Here is a 22164-nt window from a genome sequence, read left to right as displayed (position 1 = left end):
TGTTGGTATCAGGCCCGTATTTTGGTTCCGGAGCCCGGTACAGGTTCAACATAATATTTATACTTTATCTATGAAATTTGGAGAAAAATGGAACTGATTTGACGTGATTCGGACGTCCGGTTGTGAAAATAAGAATTTCAAGGTGTTCTTAAGAATTTAATGTGATTTGGTGCTAAATTTGTAGTTCTAGGTGTTATTTTGGAGATTTGATCGCACAAGCAAGTTCGTATGATGTTTTAAGACTTGTGTGCATGTTTGGTTTGGAGCCGCGAGGGCTCGGGTTAGTTTCGGATAGGCTACAAAGTGATTTGTACTTAGGAAATTTTTCTCGTATGCTTCAGGTCTGCAGACTTCAGCGAGCCTCGCATTTGAAAAGAAAGTTTGCATTCGCAAGCAGTAGGGCTGGGAGGGTACCTCTGAAACTGCGAAGCTCAGGATCGCAATTGCGATCAGCACTGGCCGCACTTGCGAACAATTGTTCGCATTTGTGATGTTAGTATACCCAGGTCAGTCTTCGCATTGCGAAGTGAAGTTCGCATTTGCGAACCCCTGATCGCAAATGCGATACCAACAACTGGTCAAAATGATTTTGGACGGGATTTTTCATTCATTCTTCAATTTTTCAAAACCTAAAACACAAGAGGTGATTTTTCAAAGACTTCTTCTTCCCCAAATCATAGGTAAGTGATTCTTAACTAGTTTCTTTCGATCTTTCACTTTATTTTACAAGAATTGTAAAAAAATTATTTTGGATGAGATTTTTCATTCATTCTTCAATTTTTCAAAACCTAAAACACAAGAGGCGATTTTCCAATGACTCCTTCTTCCTAATAAGTAAGTGATTCTTAACTAGTTTCTTTCGATCTTTCACTTCATTTTACAAGATTTCAACCTAGAATCTAAGGTTTTCGTGGTGGAATTGGGGATTTTTGGGTAGAAACTAGGAATTTCGAAATTTGAGAATTTAGACCTCAAATAGAGGTCGGATTCCAAAACCAATCGGGTTTTGGTCCAAATTTTCGGTTTGGACCAAGCGGGCCCAGGTGTTGACTTTTTCACAAATGGCCTAAATTGAATTCCTTACAATCGTGGGTAGTTCCTTAGGCTTAAATTGAATTGTTTGGTTGGTAATTTTCTAGATTCTATTGGTCTGGAGGCTTGTGTGAAGGGAAAAACTGTGATTGAGCTTGAGTTTGGCCTTGGAGCGAGGTAAGTGCTGTGTCTAACTTGGACTGAAGGGACTAGGAACCTTTGACTTAATTACTATGTAAAAATTCATGTGAGTGGCGTATAGGTGAGGTGACGAGTACCTATGTGCCGTCAATTTATCTGTTTGCCTGTTTTCTTCCCATTTCTTATATATTGCTTCCTGCATTAACTGCTACATGCTTCACTGGTATTTTCATTCTTAATTGCTACTTGTCAGATATTGTTTTTCATTGTTGAAGGTATTAGTTATTCCTTAGTTTCATTATCTCATATTATTGGCTCAAGTCATTTTATCGGTGTTTTATGGTATATTTTGGATTGGTTTCGCTGAGTAGTATAATTTGAGTGAAGTTTCATAATTGTACATCTTTCCATTTGCTTTAGTTTGAGGTTTAAATATTGTGGAGAGTTTTGAGCTAAATTGTGAAATTCTTGTTCTTATTGTGTGATTGGTACTGATATGGTGGGATCGGGTTGCACGCCGCAACAGGAGTAATAATGGTGATATATTGAGGAGGAATAAGGGTGAAATGCTATTATATGGTGCGATCGGGTTGCGCACCACAACATGAGGAATAAGGGTGATATATTGAGGAGGAATAAGGGAGAATTGCTATTGTACAGTGGGATCGGGTTGCACACTGCAATAGGAGGAATAATGGTGGGTTGATATGGAGTAATAAGGGTGAATGTTCACATTGATATTGATTATATGGTGGGATCGGGATGCGCGTCGCATCAGTGTATGTGTTTATGTATCTTTCTTTTACTGTGCAAGTTATTTTGTAGTTTTGCGTTTCACTTAAGGGTTGGTTATAGCTGGGTACTGATGAGATACTTGAGTTCTGTATTCATTCCTTGCAAGTTACTGTTTTATTATGTTCCGTTCTTCTTTCTGCCTTTATTATACATTGTACGCAGGTTATATTGTAAATGCGCCGTCGTAGCCTCGTCACTACCTCGTCGAGGTTAGGCTCGACACTTACCAGCACATGAGGTCGGTTGTACTGATACTGCACTCTGCACTTTCTGTGCGGATTTTGGAGCAGGTTGTGGCTGATCGAGAGGTCGGTTGCAGATACATCCAACGAGGAGACCCAAGGTAGTCCTGCTGGCGTCCGCTTCTACCTCTCTACATTACTATTCTCTTTATTTTCAAAACAGTTGTAATTTCTTGAAGACTGATGTTTGTAGATAATCATAGTATGTTCGTGGATTGTGACACCGGATTCTGGGTAGTAGTAGTAGTAACTGTTCTGGCAATAGTTCATATACAAAGAAGTTGTTTACTTACTTCCGCAATTATGATCACTTGTTTTAACTTGTTTGCTTTTATTCACTGAATCGTAAAGGGAATTGGTTAGTAATACTCTAACGTTGGCTTGCCTAGCAAGTGTGATGTTAGGCGCCATCACGGTCCCGATGGTGGGAATTCCGGGTCGTGACAACTGTATAGTTAAACTTTGTTCAAGAGCCAGTTTGGAACTTTGTTCAAAAAAGAACCAAAGGGGATGCAAGCTGCCAATTGTTATTGATTACATGAAAAAGTTAGCGGATGATCAAGACATGATTGCTGATCAGTTTGTTAAATGTACAGTGAAAAAGTTTCAAATGTGAAGACAGAGAGCAGATTTGATTTCATTGGATGGTAAAAATCAGAGATAAATAAAATGGTGACACTAATCGAGATATTTTGATTCCTCCCTCTCCAAGTGTGATTCGTAAATTATATTGTTTCTTTTTTTTGTAAATGAGTAATTTAAAATTAAAATGAGGTAGATAAACATGCAGTTGATCCGAGCAACAATAAGCATACACTAATTTCACTTCTTCCTACCACAGTTCCAGAAGCTTACAGTAGAGATGCCATACTGTTCTTCCAGCCTAAGGACATCGTTAACATGCACGGAGGAGGTATGATGCTAAGCCCAAACATCTCCTTTAGAGCAAGCGCCGGCTCAGAGAACTTAATCAGCTTTGCAACAATGGCAGCGCTCTCCATCACGTGATTCATATCTGTGTCGCTCCACAGACGATGAATCAGTTGGTGTCTCCTCCTTTTGGAGCTTAACTTTATGCCCCATTTATGGAAGATCTCATTTCTCTCATCTCCTGGAAACCTTTTATATATGAGCCTGCTTAGCGTAGCTCTCTCACGGCGAAGAGCTTTGAGGCTGTAATTAGAGAAAATATAATTTGATTCAAATTAGCAGATGATGCACTGGTGCAATATATCAAGATTTGATAAATTGCATTAGGTCAAGCTATTAATTTACCAGCCTATATGGTTCAAACACATTAAAAGGGTATCGAGAATTAAAAAACTCTGATCTAATTTACATGAATGCATGAGGGGAGTGTATAAAAATACACAAGAGACAAAACATATTAAACGAGTGTAGGAGAGCGGCAAGGTGCAAATTTTACCTTGACGCAAGACCGACTGTCTGACCACCTTGAAAAGCTGAGTTTCCTTTGAGAAATGTCTCCTTGAGGAATGAAAGTCTTCTAACCTCGACCTCCATGTAAATAGAGTCCAAAGGGTCACCTTTAAACAGCAGGAAGAAATATGTCCTGTGGATCAACGAAATATGGCAAGTCTGCCAAAGTTCAATAATCCTTTTTTGCAGCTTCCCAAATTCAAGAGGCCAATCTGAAGGAACTTCCAATGAGTCTGGCATAGGATCCAATCCGACATTTTTAATATTCCTTTTCGACTTCCCAGAATCTTGAGCCTAGCACAGATATCAGGATGCATCTAATGAGGACAAAGTTTAGGATAAAGACCAGCTTTTCCAAGTGATTGCTCCGGTCTATGATGTTGTTTATTGACATTGAATTTCTCTAGTAAAGATATTTAAAGAGAGCGAGAACATTCTGACATCAGTTAATAAGGAAAAAGCTTGGCAGACGCATCAATCCAAAAATTCAACCAATTGCTGAAATAAAGTTGCCACAAACAGAGTAAAAGCAAACTAACAAGAGAGTCTAATTTATGATCTCTGCATGCACTGATCTGAATAACTATTTTCTGCCACTGCCGGCAATAACCACAAACATCGAAGATTAGAAAGTGGCTATGCAAGTATTATCTGCCACTAAATTGACTACAGCAAAATGGCACGCACAAGGTAAGTTCTGCATATCTAACTGTAAAGCCATGCAAACAAAACTTACAGGAAGAAAACAAACAAGGTACCCTAAACAAGCTTAAGTAGGAATGAATATAGTCCAGACCTGATTGTGCAGTTGATTATCATACTCAAGCTTAGCCATCTCCTTCAGGCCTGCCACAGAAGTGTCAACACTCGGGATATCCTCATCTCCAGAGGCATTGCTGCCTCTTTTGAGCTCATCTATGAAAGTGCTACAGTTGGAGGACTGTGAATTGTTTCTTGACAAATTAGGTCTGGTTTTCCCGTAAATTAATGGAGGATATTTCCAGTGCTTCCTTTGGAGGCCTTCAGGTCTACCTGGAAAATCTCTCTCTTGCTCGTCGGTTGGGGTAGTCTCTCTTTGTTCTACTATCCCAGATTCAGGTGAAAACGAGCCAATCATAAGATTTTCTCTAAAGCTCCTGCTTCTTGTTAATTTCATGTTTATATAGCCTGATATACTTGTTGAAAGGGCACATGGAGATGAATCAAGAGGGTGAAATCTGGCAAGAGAATCTGTAGTCTTCTGTATGTCATGCATTTTCTGCCCATTGCTGGAAGGAGGAGATATTCTTTCTCCATTCTCATTGTTTGATAAGCTAAAGGATTCAAAGGTTCTATTTCCACCAGGCTCATCCACCTCAATACATTGAACTTCCTTGCAAAAATCATCAGAATCTTCTCCTGTCACAAAAGCAAAAATTTTGCTCCTTTGATATCGATCAGGCAAACCAAAGTTGCCACTACATTGAGCAGGTATAGCATAGGATATGGCATCACTTTCACTGTCCCTGTTATATGACTCAGCTTTAGCTATTGAGTCAGATACTGAGCATTCATCTCCAAACATGTTCCCTTCTAGTGATTTAGGAAGTAGACTTGACGCACCCTGAAAAGTTTGAGAGATATAAGCAACAAATGAAGGACAGCTCGAATATCTAACTCAATCGCAAGACATTATACAAACCCTTTGGCTGGAAATTTTATCATTTCCAAACATCCGCAGCAAATCCTCAACCCGGGATTGAGCATGATTACGCTGCTTAGTTAATTCCCTCATTTCATTCTCTAACTGCATATAGAACCACATAAACAAGTGAATATTCTATAAGCAAAATAATGTCATATCGAACTGAGCTCCACTTGATAGATAGTATAATGATTTACTTTCATAAGTAACTGCCAAAGAAACCAACTTTTCCAGATTGGACAGGAAATATTGTCAGTAGAAATGTTAATTTACGAAAACATTTGCATATACTACTAAAACCTGAAATAAGGATGCTTTCATCTGAGTAAATGTAAAATAAAATTGGCAAAATACATAAAGACCCCATTAAACTTGTCCAAAAAACAGGTTTGAACACTTAAACTAAAAGGGTGTTCTTTTATCCTCCTAAACGTATTTGAAATGAATTATTTTCCACCCTAATAGCTGATGTGGCAAAAAAATAAAAATAAAAAAATAATTAAGCGCGTAAAAGGTGGGGCCCTTTCTTTTCTTTTCTTCAGATCTCTTCAGTCGGTACTGGATCGGCGTCACGTAGGGCATTTGCCGCCGTTGAGGTGGAGAATTTTGGTGGTGAGTCCAGGTCCAGCTCATCTTCTTCTTCGTACTCATCTTCCAGTTCCGGTTTGGGTTCACCGGTTGTCTGTATCACTGAGCATTTCGCCGCCGGTGAGTTTGAGTCCGAAAAGTTTAATGCCTAAGTCACCGGAACTGGTCGCTATTCATACTTCTCCACCACCTCAGTATTCTCCTCCGCCGCCGCTTCTGTATCACTGAGCATTTCGCCGCCGGTGAGTTTGAGTCCGAAAAGTTTAATGCCTAAGTCACCGGAACTGGTCGCTATTCATACTTCTCCACCACCTCAGTATTCTCCTCCGCCGCCGCTTCTGCCGCAAGCAAATTTTGTGCCGATATTAGTCATGGGGAATGAATCTGATTCACCATCTCCTCCTAGTTCATCATCACCAGAGAGATATTCAAGCAGAAGCATTGACTCTTCGCCCCGAAGTTTCAATGTTTGGGATCAGAATCTTGAATCTCCAGCGAGAATCACCAATCAGATACAGCAGATTGAGCCAGTTTCCATTGCCCCACCACCACTGCCGCCACCGCCTCTTTCGATTAGTATTCCGGCTAGTGTACTGCCTCTACCTTCGCCACCACCATGTAAAAATTGGGATAGTCCCAAAACTCCAAAGCCACCATCTAAGCCTCCAGTTCTTGTAACTCCTTTAAAGCCTATAGCACTTGAAAGTCCAGCATTGACATGGTTTTGACGTGGTGCGCGTGTAAAACACCTCATATTGTGAGACTGGTATTAGTGTTTCAGGTAGGAAAATAATTCACTTCAAATGCCTTTAGGTGGTAAAAGAACACCCGTTTAGTTTAAGTGTTCAAACCTGTTTTTTGGACAAGTTTAATGGGGTCTTTATGTATTTTGCCAATAAAACTTTACTTTATAAAAGAATTGAGTTATTCATTGAACTGCACAAATTTTAAATATTGATGTTATGTTTTTCTATCAGACTAACTTTTCAACCGTTATTTTAATATTTTATTTTACTATCATTGGTAGAACAGAGAAATCAAACTAACATCTGTCTTCCATGTCAAATCAGATACTATCATATAAGATGAGACAAGTGAAGTACTTTATTAACTGGAAAAGTGATTTCATACTTTGTCAAAAGCATGGGATATGCAGAGAAGCCTTTTATCAGAAGCATCGGGATATGCAGAAAACAAAACATGTCTGAGTTTCCAGACATCGTACAACTCCTGTTGGCTTTTGCTAAATTGCAAGCACACGAACAAGAGTCTTTAGGAAGAAAGGATCACCTTTTCAATCTGCTGATCTTTCTTCCTCAGCAATGCCACATGATCACAAGTAGTTATAGGAGTTTTTATTTCGCTTTCTAATCTAGCTAACTCTTTCTGTAGATGCTTCACCAAGGCCTTGTCGGACATGACTACATTGACCTGTGCATTAGTGGTCACTTCTTTGGCGCAGCTGGCAAATAAAAGTGTATTTCGAGATTGCTCAACATGACTCTGTGCTGGGCTCAGGGTGCAAATAATGGCAGTTCTCGCGTTGCCTCCTAATGCAGGTTGAAGGATACGTGTTAGCTTAGAGTCCCTGTAGTTCACATGCCCATGTCTTGCCATGCTGCAGTTAATCAACATAGATACACAAAGATGTGCTTCAGACCAAGGAAGTAGGAAAACAGACTATGAACCAAATACACTGTTATTGCATGTATAAACAGCTAATAGAGAGTGAAAGAAGGAACGACTCATCCATGGTTTAGATCAATGTTGATATTATGAAAATTTACATAAAATAACGTAATACTAAGATATTAGTAGCGTACAGTTTAACCTCACTAGTCTGTGGGATATGCAAAGGTGACATCCCCAACATGAATTGTGGAATACTGACCACAGAAATCTAGTACATACTTAACCATTCTTATATAGTTTCATCAACTAATGATATTGCACCCTATCAGGAAGGTGATTTAAGAGAGAAGCAATCAACCTGAGCTTGCGAATGACAGTTCCTAGGGTCAGTAAACTGCGATTAATATGACAGCCTTCTTTCAGTCTTTGCCCAACAGACAGCGCCTGAGATGCACGTTCACTTCCAGCCAGATCAACAAAGTTCTTCATTCAAAGATCATAAACCTTCCATCAGGAGGTCATGTGTTGATGCCCCAAAAAAAAAATTCATAAAGGAATCTAATTGACAGGTACCACACTCGCAGCAAGAGTTGTTTTGTTCTCCTTCCCTATAAACTCACGAGCTGAACTTTCAATTGTCTGAAGAAAGCAAAACCAGAAGAGTCCAGTTCATAAGTCTTTCCTCCTGGATGATGTATCACACAATTCACAGGAAATTGTTCAAGACAGAGAGAGAACAGGGGCATACCAATCTTAGAATTTGATGAGACCTGGAACTAGCTAAGTTAAGATAGGTCTCCCCGGTTTGTCTTTGAGCTGCAAAGGGCCACAAAACTTGTGATACATGGAGAAACTAATTTTGGTGCCACCTGCTAGACATTGATAGAATCTAAAAGAGATGGGGTAATACACCTGCCTTCACAGATGGATAAGAGCTCTTTGAGATGATCCCAGCCCCGTAAAGTTTCTTCTGTGAGTTTCTCAATGATGGTCCCTTTCTGCAGAACTCAAAATTATTAGAAATTATTTTGAGTTTTCGATGACAGTTCTTGTGTGCAGAACTAGAAATTATTGTGTCTTTACATGCTGCAAAACATAGAAATAGAAACCCACCTCAGGATCATCGAGCATTCTTAGCGGAGTACTATCTGAACTGAGGAGGTCTCTAACAACTTCGTTGTAAATCTCCATAGCAGAAAACTTTAAAACAAAAGATCTTTCTTCATGCTGGACAGAAAAAGGAAATATTACCTTTGCAAAAGCTCAAGGAACAAGCAAATAAAGAAGAAATACAGTTTAGTATTTACAGCTGAACATACCCAATGCAAAGCAAATATAATGCCATTTAGTAATGAGATGCAACAGATGAACTCTGTTCATAGATGGCATTTAATTTATCCTATACATCGGTTCAAAAAGATTTACCCTTTTCATGTAGTCGTATATATCTGCCACTGTATACTCCGTAATTCCATTCATGGTGTATGTCTTTCCGCTGCTTGTTTGTCCATACGCAAAGATAGTTGCTGAAATAATATGTTTAGATTGTTGTAATGGATAAGATGTCTTTCACTTTATAAGGAGATGAAAATAAGAATATAAAGACATATAAAAAGTACACTCACAGTTGATTCCCCTGACAACTGAAAGGGCAATATCCTTTGTTCCTCCTTCGTACACTTCCCTTGTTGTGCAGTCTCCCCTAAACACTTTGTCTATTTTCACGGGGAAAACAACAATAAGATAGAGGAAAAATAACATCTGTTACAATGGCAAATCATTTTCATATGGTACTTGAGATCTAACCCTTACATAGTTCTCAATGATCACATTCTCCATTGTGAACTAAGAGTAACAGTAAGTCCAAATGTAAAGGCTTGAAATGGGGAGTTTTCTTACCGAAAGTATAAGCAGTTGGAAGTCCAGACCTCTCCTGGAAACTGTTCCTATAGAAAATGGTGGTTTCATTGATGCATTCCCAATCAGAAGCTTCATTCCTTGCAATTTCCTTTTCACTCAGAGGCCTCAACCTCACCAAAACCAGAATCTTCTCTTCACCACTCAGTGCCGTCCCTTGCATTTTCTCCCACTTCATCTGTTCTTCACCACCAATAGGCCCCATGTCTACTTTTATCCAATCCTCTCTTTCTAAAAACCCATGTCATACTAATAACAACAACATCGTGATTCAGGATCACCAAAGGAAACATCAAAGCAAGCACAACTCTCTCATATTGCTGCTAACAGAAGAGTAAAGACAGTTAGCATGCTGCAATATTAGTTATGCTTGTGAAGAAAAACAACAATGATCAATCAAACTAGAGTTATTGTCCCCAGAAGACCTGATATAGAAAGTACTAAACAACTTATACCACACAATTACAAAGGTTAACTAATGCTTGCAAAGACGAGTTACGAGTATAGGACTTAAAGGTAGTGGGTGCACCTCTTATCACATGGAGTGTACATAATTCAAAAATATTCTTTACATTTTCTATATAATAAAATAATAATAATAATAATAATAATACAATAACAAACCCAGTATAATCCCACGAGTGGGGAATAATAATAATAATAATAATAATAATAATAATAATAATAATAATAATAATAATAAATGGATCTAATGGACGCAAATGCACTCATTACATACATATTGGATCCACATCTTAAGTTAGTGTAATTAAACACTTTGTATAAACTTTGGTGTTAAGTTCTTCAAATTAAGCATAAAAAAGACATGGAAACTTTGCTTAATGGGGACCAATGTAGGGACCCAAATCTGCTTCAAGACCAAGTTAGTGACTGTGAAGCTGGGAAAATTTTAAACACGAGTGGACCCTGACACGGCAACAATACAAAAGCATGTATATCAAACAGTGAATAGAGAAGTAATACTGAAAGAGAGTCCATCCACCTTCTGTGTCGTTATCACTGAAGGTAGTGAATGTAGTGATGGATAAGGGTTGCAATTGGACGGTCAGAATCCCCCGTGCTTCAATTCTAGTGCTGAATATTTCAACCAAAAAGGAAAAAAACCGAAGCAAACAGAGATGTATGTTAATTACCAGAATTACTAAATCCTCTTTACACATACACAAAATCTAAGATTCAAAAGTGAGGAAACCATCAACTTCATTTTTTAATAACAGTTTAAAATAAAAAACAATTACGCCTCAATTCTAATTTAGTTGTTTAATCCGCCCGATTTGTCAAGCTTCATTTCAAAAGTTGAACCACGGAGAAGTTTCACAAAGTTCAACAGTTAACAAAATGATCCGGCTTGTTCGAGTTTCAGTTAATAGTCTAAGAAAAACAACAAAAATCAGCTTGAGAAAAAATATTTTTCAACTGTAAATTTGAAATCAAGGGTGAACATTGAAGCTTAGAGAACACCGAAGCATCGTTCATCGATGATGATCATGATGAAGCTTTAAACGTTAAATACAGCTAGTTAAATTGAAAAATTAAACGAAAGGGAAAACATGACATAGCAAGAAAAAAAAAATTGCACAGCAAAAAAATACCAAAAAGAGTACAGACAGATACTACTAAGGAACGAAAACTCAATGGGTTCAACTGTAAATTCGAAATCAATTGTGAACTTGAATATAAGTGTACCTGAAGTTTCGTTTTCAGTTCATGATGATTAAATTTTACGCGTCAAATGCAGTCAATAAGTTGAAAGATGAGAGTTGAAAAACAGAATGTAGCCAAAAAAAAAAAAAACGCAACAATTTATCAGAGAGAACAGTAAGAAATTTGGTGGAGCTTTACCTCCATTTTCAAATTCTCCTAGAAAACAGACAGAAATTCTCAGAAATGCACACATATAGAACAAATCCTCTCTCTCTCTCTCTCTCTCACACACACACACACACAAAGACGCACACACACACAGCGTTCAGTAGTCACTTGTATGAACAGCATACATCATTAATCGGAGGGAGTAGTAGTTCTATTTTTGCAGTGGTGCAGCGCAACGTCTTTTTTCGTGGGACGAGGTGCGGACTAGGTGTAATGACAAATTTACCCTCACTTTATTTTTAAAAAAAGGTCTAGAAACGAGACACCAATGCCACGTGGCCCAGAAATATCGGTGCATAAATTCCATGCGTTTAATAAGCAGACGAAGTGCCACTTTTTAATTACAGTTTGTTTGGGACTAGGGACCGCTGTGGGCCTTCTTTTTTTTTTTTCCTTCTCATTTTCGTTATTATTCCTTTTCAATTTCCTATTGAACAGAACAATTAACATATTTATTGTTCTCTGTGTCATTTTATATGACTATTTTGCTAAGTATGATGTATTAAAAAAAAACAGACATTTATAACACATAAACTATGTTTACATAACTATATTAATGATACGAATAGAATTATAGTCTATCATTTAGTAGGGGCGGTTTAGAAATTTAAGTTGATGGATTAAATTTTTCAAATTCTTAGTATTAAATTTATCGTACTTTTGAGATTATATGGTAAATTTTTTAATATTTGTTAAAATCTCCTAACTTTTACATATATATTTCTGTTATATGTTAAAAACATAGTACAATTGAACTCACAAAAACCAAAGCTCCATTCGCCACCATAACATAAAATGGAAGTATAGTATACTGCTGACTTTCAACACATAAAGAGTTATTAATATTTTTTAAATAAATTAAAAGAAAAGAGTGTAATATACAATAAGGAAAAAGTGAAAGTAAATAATCTAACATTTAAAACTAAAGTGACTTTTGCAGAAGTGCTTATGATGGAGCTTTGAATTCAATGACGTATAATGGAAGTAGTAAATTTCAAATTTAGCACTTTCGCTTTCCCTTAATTATACTTTGGGTTACGTTTCCAAAATTCAAAATTAGCACCATTTGATTTTGAAAAAAAGTTTCCAAAAGAACAAACCAAAATGATTTCCCCAAAAAAAGGAGCCTAACCCTAGAGGTCACAAAAGAGATACAAGTATTCTCTTAAAACATCTTTCTCAATAATTTATTCAAACACAATACTTTTCTTTCAAAAGTATTTTCAAACACTAATCAAAATCTGAATTTAAACTCCGCAAGATTAACTACCGGCTTTTGGTTTTTCTCTAATGTTGTACTTCTCTTTTTTTGCATGTAAATTAAAGCCCTATAAAAGAAAATATATTCTAGATATTGATTAATTCACCAGTCTTCAGAAAGAAGTACAAGAAGCAAGAGATCTCTCTTCCCAATATCTAATATGTTATCTGTGTTTGGATTTAGCTGAAAGAAATTCGATGAATAAAAATGTTAAATGCATCACTGGTTGCTGCCATCTTTTAATTAAAATTATCCACGTTGATGCATCTTCTTATTTTTCGGGTGAATTGATTTTGTGGCCCATTACAAACTTATATTTAGTTTTATGACCCTATCGCTTTTTTATTGGGAGATTTGCTTTTATACCTAAGAGATCTAAAAAAATATTTTCTTAAATTCAACATTGTAAAAAGCCATGAAGGCCTAAAACCCCTTACTTTTCTTTTCATTGTTCATTAATTATTGGATATTTCCATAAAGTTTGGACAAAAGTTAGAAAGATGATAGAAGAAGAGTGCCACCAATAATTCACATGGATTAATTATGCAAATTAGTATTTTAAAAAGTGGGGCGTGAGGCAAAGTGTAAACCTTGAGGCGTTGGACGTAAGCCCCACCGATCCTTAAAATTTATATATTAATATAATAAAAATAAATATTAAAAGAAGATACAATATACAAAATTAAGAAAAAAATATAAAGTAAGTGAAAATCATGATGTATAACTACTTCATCTTGAAATGACTAGGCTCAACAATTGATTAAAAACGAATAAATTGTTTAATGAAAAAACTAATCAAATTGTAAAAAAGTAGAAATTTGTAAACTAACTTGAATGAACAAAATAACTTGAAAAGCATATAATGAACTAACTATTTAACTTGAAATTTTAGATAATAGGCTAAATCAATTAAATTTGTAAAGTAAGGCCACAAGTAACCGATTTAGAAGTGAAACAAATTGGATACCCAAAATTTCTATTCTTAGAAGTGAAATAGAGGGCCTCTCACTGTTCCCAAGAAGCTTAGTATCAAAGAAATTTGGTTAAATAATAAGTGGGACTTAACTAAAATCCCTTTCAACTTCCTCATCATATAAAGAATGTCATCCTTTCCATTCATCCTCTCCAGAGTAGCCATGACACCTGTTATTGGGAATTAATAGGAAATAAAATTTTCACGACAAAAACTTGCTACAAAGCGATCCAATCAAATGAAAATAATTTGGTAGATTTCAATTGGATTTGGGACTCTAAGTGCCCAAACAAGATTAAATTTTTACTATGGAAATGCCTTCATAATAGACTACCCACGCGCTCTTATTTACATCATATATGGTTGAACATTGATCCTCTATGTCCAGTCTGTAAAAATGAAGAGGAAACACTTAAGCACATTTTCACAACCTAAGATCCTCTACCCCTTCCCCCTACCTTACATGGGAGAAGCTTTTCCCATTCGTCATGTGGAGCATTTGGGTAAACAGGAATAGTAACAACCACAATAACATGGCCCTCAACTTCAATCATTCACATGCTATTTCTCTAGCTTTGGAGTATAATTTTCTAACTACGAAGGAACCTTTATCGGCCCAATCCTATACTACTATGGTCGCATGGCACAAACCTTCTCAAAAAAAATTCAAACTAAACATAAACGGAGCCTTTCAAGAAAATACAAATACGGGAGGCATGAGTGGTGTTTTCAGAGACCATAGAGGGGATTAGATAATGAGCTATCAACACTCCAATCCCTCAAGCTCTCCCCTCCAAACTGAATTGGAAGTACTAAAGGAAGGTCTTTCAATCGCTCTCAGCCATGGTTATTCTCCACTAGTGGTGGAAACGGACGCAACGGAGGTCATCAAAGTATTACATTCTAATTGTGTCCATTATAACTCTACTATTATTGATTGCAGGTGGTTAATGCACCAGCTAAAGCAAGCGAAGATCAACCATAATTTTCGGGAGGGAAACAAGGTAGCTCACAGGATGGCTAAGGAAGGACTCAAGCATGCACGAAAACACCAACTTTTTGATAATCCATTGCCTTTCGTTTTAAATAACTTAGCAATGGATAAGAATGGTTATGTGTATTTGCTTAAAAACATTAGTACTAATATGTGTTTTAGTTTGGTCGAAATGGGGAATTTGAATATCTTCGAGACTTGTAATTTTGTTACCGATGTAACTATTGGTACTCCGTAATGTTTAATAAATTATCTTTTCCTGTAAAAAAAAAAAATAGATGATTTCAGTGACAATAGTAAGAAAGGATAACAAAATCTATTAGAAAGAAAGAAAACTTCTCGTAGATCTTGAATTGCTCGATGATGATTCTTTTGACAATTTACGTATCATAGCAATGAGCATTAATGATTTCAGATAGGATAAAAAGTGGGAAAAGTAGGGTTTATCCTGACTACTGTAACTGTCCTCTAATATCTCGCCTATCCGTTACAGCATTATCAACTCCTCCCGTATGTTACGAGTCCGGAACCAAAATGTAGTATTTTTGACTCAAACTATACAAATAGGTGGTAAAAGAAAAATGACATTTTTATATATAGCGCCATAATACCTGGCTCTATATACTAACAGTAACGGAACCGTTAAGGTATAGCGCCACAATACCTGGCGCTATACTGTAAAAGCTGACACATTCAGGTATATCGTCAGGTATCGCCACAATACCTGGCGCTATACATATAACATTAATGTATAGCGCCAGGTATAGTGGCGCTATACATAGATATTTTATACCCCTCCGTCTTCCATCTCGATTCATCCTCCATTTTTTAAAGACTCCATCTCTTCTTGGTCTCCCACCACCCCGTTTCTGCCATTTTTTTAAAAAAAAAAATAAAAATTGGGTCCCCCCGACACATAAAACTCGATAAAAAGGGTCTCACATTCGAGTAGAGTTTCGTGCTATTGTTGATTCACAATTCCGGAGTCAATTTCAATCTTTTTGCTTTGCCAAAATTCTAAATCGAGGTATTTCGATTTATTTTAAGTTGAAACATTTATAATAATGTATATTATTTGATTTGTATGTGTTCTATTACGGTTTGTGTTTTTTTTTCGAAACTAGAGTGTTAAATTTATCCGAATTTAATATTAGTGTTTTCTTAAAAAATATAAATTAGTAAAATAAATTTGTCTGTTAATATCCTGATATATATATATATATATATATATATATATATCTATTAATATCTTGATTTATATATATGTTTTTTCATTCCGTTTTGTATTTTATTTGCAATTAAATTTATTTGTTGTTTATGCTTAGTTTAGATTATTTTTAGCGTAGTAAAATCCAGACCTTTTTAGCGTAGTAAAACGTAGACTCTTATAGCGTAGTAAAATTTAGAGCCTTGTAGCGTAATAATGTGTAATATTTTAGCTTAGAATTCCTTTTGTTTAAGTATCTTATACTGGTAGTTGAAAATGCAAACTTTGTACAATTAAATTAATAATTGTATCAACACACATAATTAGTAATTTGTACAATTAAGTTATTAAAAATATGAATTTAAATTATAATAAAAACATATTATTTTGTACATATATATATATATATATATATATATATATATATATATAATTTGTACAATTAAGTTATTAAAAAATAATAATTTAAATTATAATAAAAACACATAATTATATATATATATATATAATTTGTACAATTAAGTTATTAAAAATATGAGTTTAAATTATAATAAAAACACATTATTATATATATATATATATAATAATGTATTTTTATTATAATTTAAATTCATAAATTATAATAAAAATACATTATTATATATATATATATATATATATATAATTTGTACAATTAAGTTATTAAAAAATAATAATTTAAATTATAATAAAAACACATAATTATATATATATATATATATATATATATATATATATATATACAATTAAGTTATTATAAAATATGAATATATATATATATATATATATATATATATATATATATATATATATATATATATATATATATATATAATTTGTACAATTAAGTTATTAAAAAATATGAATTTAAATTATAATAAAAAACACATAATGATAGTTTAATGATAGTTTACAATTGACGACATGGACGCGACTATGCATCCCGACCCCCGGACGTTGGATCTATTAGCCCTACAGCCCCAGCATAGATCCGAGCATATATGGGACGGACAGTTGCTTACGCAGACTTTCCGGGCTAGGAGAGTGGATCCATTGTGGGAGTTTTTGAGTCCTCCCCGCGTTCTACATCCCCGCGTGGTCCATTACTTGGAGGAGATGGGATTTTATAGGATTATTAGGATTGGCCGGATACAGCTCGACTATGCTTTGATCACGACCTTGATTGAGCGGTGGCGACCGGAGACGCACACTTTCCATTTGCCCATCGGCGAGGCCACCATCACACTCCAGGACGCTGAGATTTTATATGGCCTGTCCGCTGATGGCTTGCCAGTTTTACTGCCTGCGACCATGAGATATTATTCGCGGCAGGCATATTGGGATATGCTGCACATGCTCACGGGTTTCATGCCTGAGGACGAGGCGGTAGCGTCTGGGTCCAGTCGTATACAGTTGGTCCCCATTAGAGACCACCTGGTGCAGATCCACCATACTATCACCGATGAGTCTGCGGAGGTGGATGTACAGCGATATACGAGGCTGTTGTTGCTCTTTCTATTTAGGGGGGTCTTGTTCCCGAACACTTCGGGGAACCTAGTGAGCCTCCGTTTTCTACATCATATTGTCCGGTTTGAGGATACATCTTTGTACAGCTGGGGTGGTACTGTCATCTCATATCTGTACAAGCAGATGTGCCGGGCTTGCATCGGCACACAGAGAGACGTTGGTGGCTTTCTGCCGCTTCTACAGGTGACAACATATTCAAATAATATGTTCATTAGTTACAATTCTACCAAGTTATAGTTAATCTTATACTTTACGTCAACTTTGTATGTTAGGTTGGGTCTGGGAGCGATTTCTGCAGTTTCAGCCACCTCTAACACAGCTACCGGCTAATGTAGAAATTCCGCAACTCCCTCTAGCCTGTAGGTGGGTTATGCGTCGTACTCTTGCACGAGAGTATGATGCCCATCATAATCTCCCCCTCTGCAGGGATGTGTTGGATCTGCTGGAAGACGCACAGGTGAATATCTAACTAAACTTACCAATTATAGATTAACTTAGTGATGCGCACTAATGGTTTGTGTTCTTATTTGATAGTTCATCTGGACGCCGTACACCGATGAGGTGATAGGTACCCTGCCAGCGTATTGCAGGTTTGGCCGACATATTTGGAGGGCTTCTGTCCCGCTCATATGCCTCGATATTGTCGAGCATCATGCCTCCGAGCGGGTATTTCGTCAGTTTGGCCTGCCGCAGCCTATACCGACTCCGCCTGCATGGCATGCTTTACATTATGAGAGGGATGATCGGTCCAGGGCAGACGACACATTTATGGCATGGCTTAACGAGCAGTTGGGTACCTGGGACCGACGAGGGGACTTGACTTCACCTCCGCAGCACTTTCCTATTCCACGTTATAGGGCATGGTACCGCACTATTTCCCGTCTTTTTATCGGGAACCCAGTTCATCAGGCACACAGTCGGTACGTCCCATACGCCGGGAGACACGAGGCCCTGGTATGTTTTCTGTTATTATTAGTTATATACCTGTAATTTAGTGCCAAATATGTAGTTTATATTTTTTACTTTGTGCAGGCGATTGGATTGCATACCGTCTATCATATGGGGCAGCAGATGCAGAGTTATGTCCACGATCCTGTGGCCATGCAGGAGTATAGTCGTCGATTCATGGATGTGGCTGCGCAGACACTGCAGCGAGCTCGATCGGATCAGCGTTTGGCATACGAGGCTGATTATATGGACCCAACAACGTACCAGCAAGGCCGTGGTATCCCACTAGCTGGTGGTGCCCGATGAGCTGGTGGTGCCGGACGACGTGGTCGTGGGCAGAGAGGAGGTGGTCCCCAGCAAGGGGGCGTTGAGGCTCCTGCTGATGATGTTGCTGCTGATATGGCAGGTGGCATGCATGAGACGGACATGTCGTCTTACAACCTTGGAATTTATCGCACTCCAGTGCCATTGCAGGTGACCCCATCGGGTCAGTTATTGATCACGGGCTTGGATATTCAAGGAATGGATTGGGGTAGATACTTCTCAGGCCCGTCTACCACTGTTGAGGATCGACCGACCCGAGATTTTTATAGTGGGCGCCGACTGAGTTATGGCTCCACATCACATGCGCAGGTACGAGTTTATTAGTATTGAATTTGAATTTGTGTTAACTGTAACTTATTTATTTTCTTTAACTTTATTAATTTCCTTTTTAAGGCTTCATGCGATGCAGCGACAGATGACTACATTTAGGATCTAGAGACGATGATGGTAAGACAATATAAATTGTTGTGAATTGTTATGTAGTTTTATACTAAGTTTCATATTATTATGTAGCCTTCTACTGGAGCTGACAGCACCACCGATACATGTCATCCTGCGCCACATCCAGCTATAAGGAGACGACTTGATGATGATGATCCTGATAGCGTACCCGGGCGGGAGGGGATGCACCTCAGTCCAGCGGCTGCATTGATACACACTGGATGCGGGACACATTGACATGGTGTAAATAATATTTTTGTATACATTAACAATATTATTTAATCGAATATGCGCATTACTTTTTTTAGTTCTCCATTCGTTTGATAGTTTCATAAAATAAAATTTAGTACAACACAAGCACTTAAACTTAACTTCTACTTCAATTAAAATAAAATTTAGTACAACACACAATGAAAACATTACTACAGTACAAACACAATCACAAACACAAATATAGCAGGCCAACATAATAAAAATACATGAAATATGAAAAATACACTAAACACATACATGCCAATGTTTAGCCCCGATTGATATTTATTCTCCGGTCCAACCACTTAAATCGTTCTTCCAGTTGTTCTTTTTCTTCTTCTACCTCTTTCAGTTTTGCCTTCACCTCTGCAAGTTCCAGTTTATATTTTTTTTCGATCCTTTTGTGCTTCACAATTCCATTGTGTTTTCCATTTTTCTTCTCCCACCTCCTTCAGGTTCGCTCTCAAGTTTGCAATAATTCTATTGCTTTCTTTTTTATGTTCCTGTTGTCTTAAACACATATTATGAAGAAACTGGAGTTGTTTTCTGTAACATTCCTGATAACATGGTTCATCAACCCATTCTTGAAAATCACAAATAGGTTCGCCGGGAACCTTGTAAAACTGGTTCATACAGTGCCAGTAGCAGCGTCCAACTTCACCACTTTCCCAACAATTTTGCATCAAGCATGCTTTTCCACAGTTGCACTTTGGTGGACGAAGAGGTTGAGCCATTTGTGTAGTATTTGCTTTTAGTAAAAAAAACCTTACCTTTAATAAAATATTTGCTTTTAGTAAATTTTGAGCACACAACATAACTACAATGAGCCCGTTATTTATAAGCGAGACAACACACACATAACGGACTATCTAATGGCGCTATACTTTGCGTGTTAAATATCATGATGTTGACAAGACAACTTTATGTCAGCTGGTCGGCTTTTTCAGTTCGACAAGACAACACACACATAACGGACTATCTAATGGCGCTATACTTTGCGTGTTAAATATCATGATGTTGACAAGACAACTTTATGTCAGCTGGTCAGCTTTTTCAGTTCGACAAGACAACACACACATAACGGACTATCTAATGGCGTTATACTTTGCGTGTTAAATATCATGATGTTGACAAGACAACTTTATGTCAGCTGGTCGGCGTTTTCAGTTCGACAAGACAACACACACATAACAGATTATCTAATAGCGCTATACTTTGCGTGTTAAATATCATGATGTTGACAAGACAACTTTATGTCAGCTGGTCGGCTTTTTCAGTTCGACACGACAACACACACATAATAAATATATAGATAATTTTATTAAATTATTATTTAAATAGGCAAAATGGGAAAGTACAAATAATAGTTAACAAGCATAATTTTATTTCATAAATCTTGAAACATAGATATAACAACTAATTATTACAACATCAACTCATGGGTAGTTAGGTACACTAGAAGAACACCCACCACGAGCTTGATTAGTTTTGCCACCCAAACCAGCTGAAAGTCATTTACGACGGTCGTGTCCTGTTTGCGAGCATATACCACATTTGCGAGCATAAACGGTGTCACTAACATCCATTTGGTTCCATATACGTGTTCTCTTCTGCACCTGTCTTTTACGCAAATAATACTTGTTACACACCATTTTAAATGGTTCCGGTGGCAATAATGCTCAGCACTCACTGGCTGCAACTGACCACTATATGTGTTTAGGTACTTGGAAATACTATATTGTTGATCAACATAGTTGGTCTCCGCATAACCAACACGTTGAAAACACTTGATGGCATGTGAGCAAGGCATGTGATAGATGGACCATTTCCACAGGAGCATAACCTTACAGATTCATTTACAGTATGTACATTATTACCCCGATTATTATGGATAGCGGTGCGAACTTCAAAAACACCTCTTTCGTTATCATACTGCAAAAATGAATGTCAATGTGCTCGCCGTCTGTATTTCTCAAATCTCTTTATAGGCATTAGCATAAATTCAACACCCCTCTCCATCAATTCCATTGCAGCTGCAGACCGTTGAACAAACTTCTTCGCCGTCTGCTTGAACGACATCCGCACCATGGCTATGACGGGCAATCCTCTTGCCGACTTCAATAACCCGTTGAAGGACTCTGACACGTTTGTTGTAAGAATTCCCCATCGTCTGCCACCATCCGCATGCAACGTCCACTTTTCAGGGTCATGTCGCATTAACCAACGATAGGCTGCCTCGTCTTCTTGCCTAATAGAATCCATATGCCTCTGGAATTTATGCTGTTGGTGGTCTGTTGTTGCCATCCACATCAAATCATGTAGATCCTTGTTGGGATGTGCCTTCTGGAAATTGGCCTTAAAGTGCCTCACACAGTAACGGTGGTATGCATAAGGTTCTTGCCATGCAGGCAAGTTCTCCACAGAACTTAATATACCACCGTGCCGATCAGATATTAGACAAATACCTGAACGCTGTTTGACAACGTGCTCTTTCATGTGGTTCAAAAACAGCGTCCACGTCTCTATGCTTTCATTGGCACAAACAACAAAAGCTAGAGGAAATATCTGTCCATTAGCATCTACTGCCACAACTATCAACAGCTTGATATCGTACTTTCCATAGACATGAGTTCCGTCTATGGATATTACTGACCGGTAATGCGAAAAAACATCAATTGCTGGCTTAAATGCCCAGAACACGTAATTGAATATGTATTCTGGTGTTCCCGAACTCTGCTCAAGCTTCCATTCAACAACTGTCTCGAGGTTAAAGTGCTGCAGTGCGGCGATGTACTTTGGCAGAGATGCAAATGACTTATCCCAATTACCGTAGACAATTTCAAATGCTCGTTTGC

At 37.3% G+C, this 22164-nt stretch overlaps 1 protein-coding gene across 2 annotated transcripts; it reads right to left on the bottom strand.

The window, feature by feature from the left end:
- Nucleotides 1–2823: 2823 nt before the first annotated feature.
- Nucleotides 2824–11515, bottom strand: LOC104226716 (kinesin-like protein KIN-7E). 2 transcript variants are annotated; one of them, XM_009778758.2, is made up of 15 exons: nt 11335–11515; nt 10475–10566; nt 9454–9791; nt 9180–9269; nt 8980–9080; nt 8668–8781; nt 8471–8552; nt 8303–8370; nt 8128–8193; nt 7913–8037; nt 7213–7540; nt 5332–5436; nt 4447–5253; nt 3637–3944; nt 2824–3383 (listed from the first exon to the last, which is right to left on the bottom strand). In XM_009778758.2, the coding sequence occupies exons 3-15, from the start codon at nt 9674–9676 to the stop codon at nt 3062–3064; spliced, it is 2739 nt and encodes a 912-aa protein (XP_009777060.2). In that variant the 5' UTR covers nt 9677–9791; nt 10475–10566; nt 11335–11515; the 3' UTR covers nt 2824–3061. The 2 variants fall into 2 exon arrangements, with proteins under 2 accessions (XP_009777060.2, XP_070026859.1); XM_070170758.1 differs by lacking the exons at nt 8980–9080; nt 9180–9269; nt 9454–9791; nt 10475–10566; nt 11335–11515 and having other exon boundaries at nt 8467–8552; nt 8668–8758.
- Nucleotides 11516–22164: the final 10649 nt, after the last annotated feature.

Source organism: Nicotiana sylvestris, chromosome 3, assembly GCF_000393655.2.
Source record: "Nicotiana sylvestris chromosome 3, ASM39365v2, whole genome shotgun sequence".
In the NCBI taxonomy this organism is placed as follows: domain Eukaryota; kingdom Viridiplantae; phylum Streptophyta; class Magnoliopsida; order Solanales; family Solanaceae; genus Nicotiana; species Nicotiana sylvestris.
The sequence above is the reverse complement of the archived record's forward strand: the minus strand, read 5'-3'. Positions and strand labels throughout refer to the sequence as shown.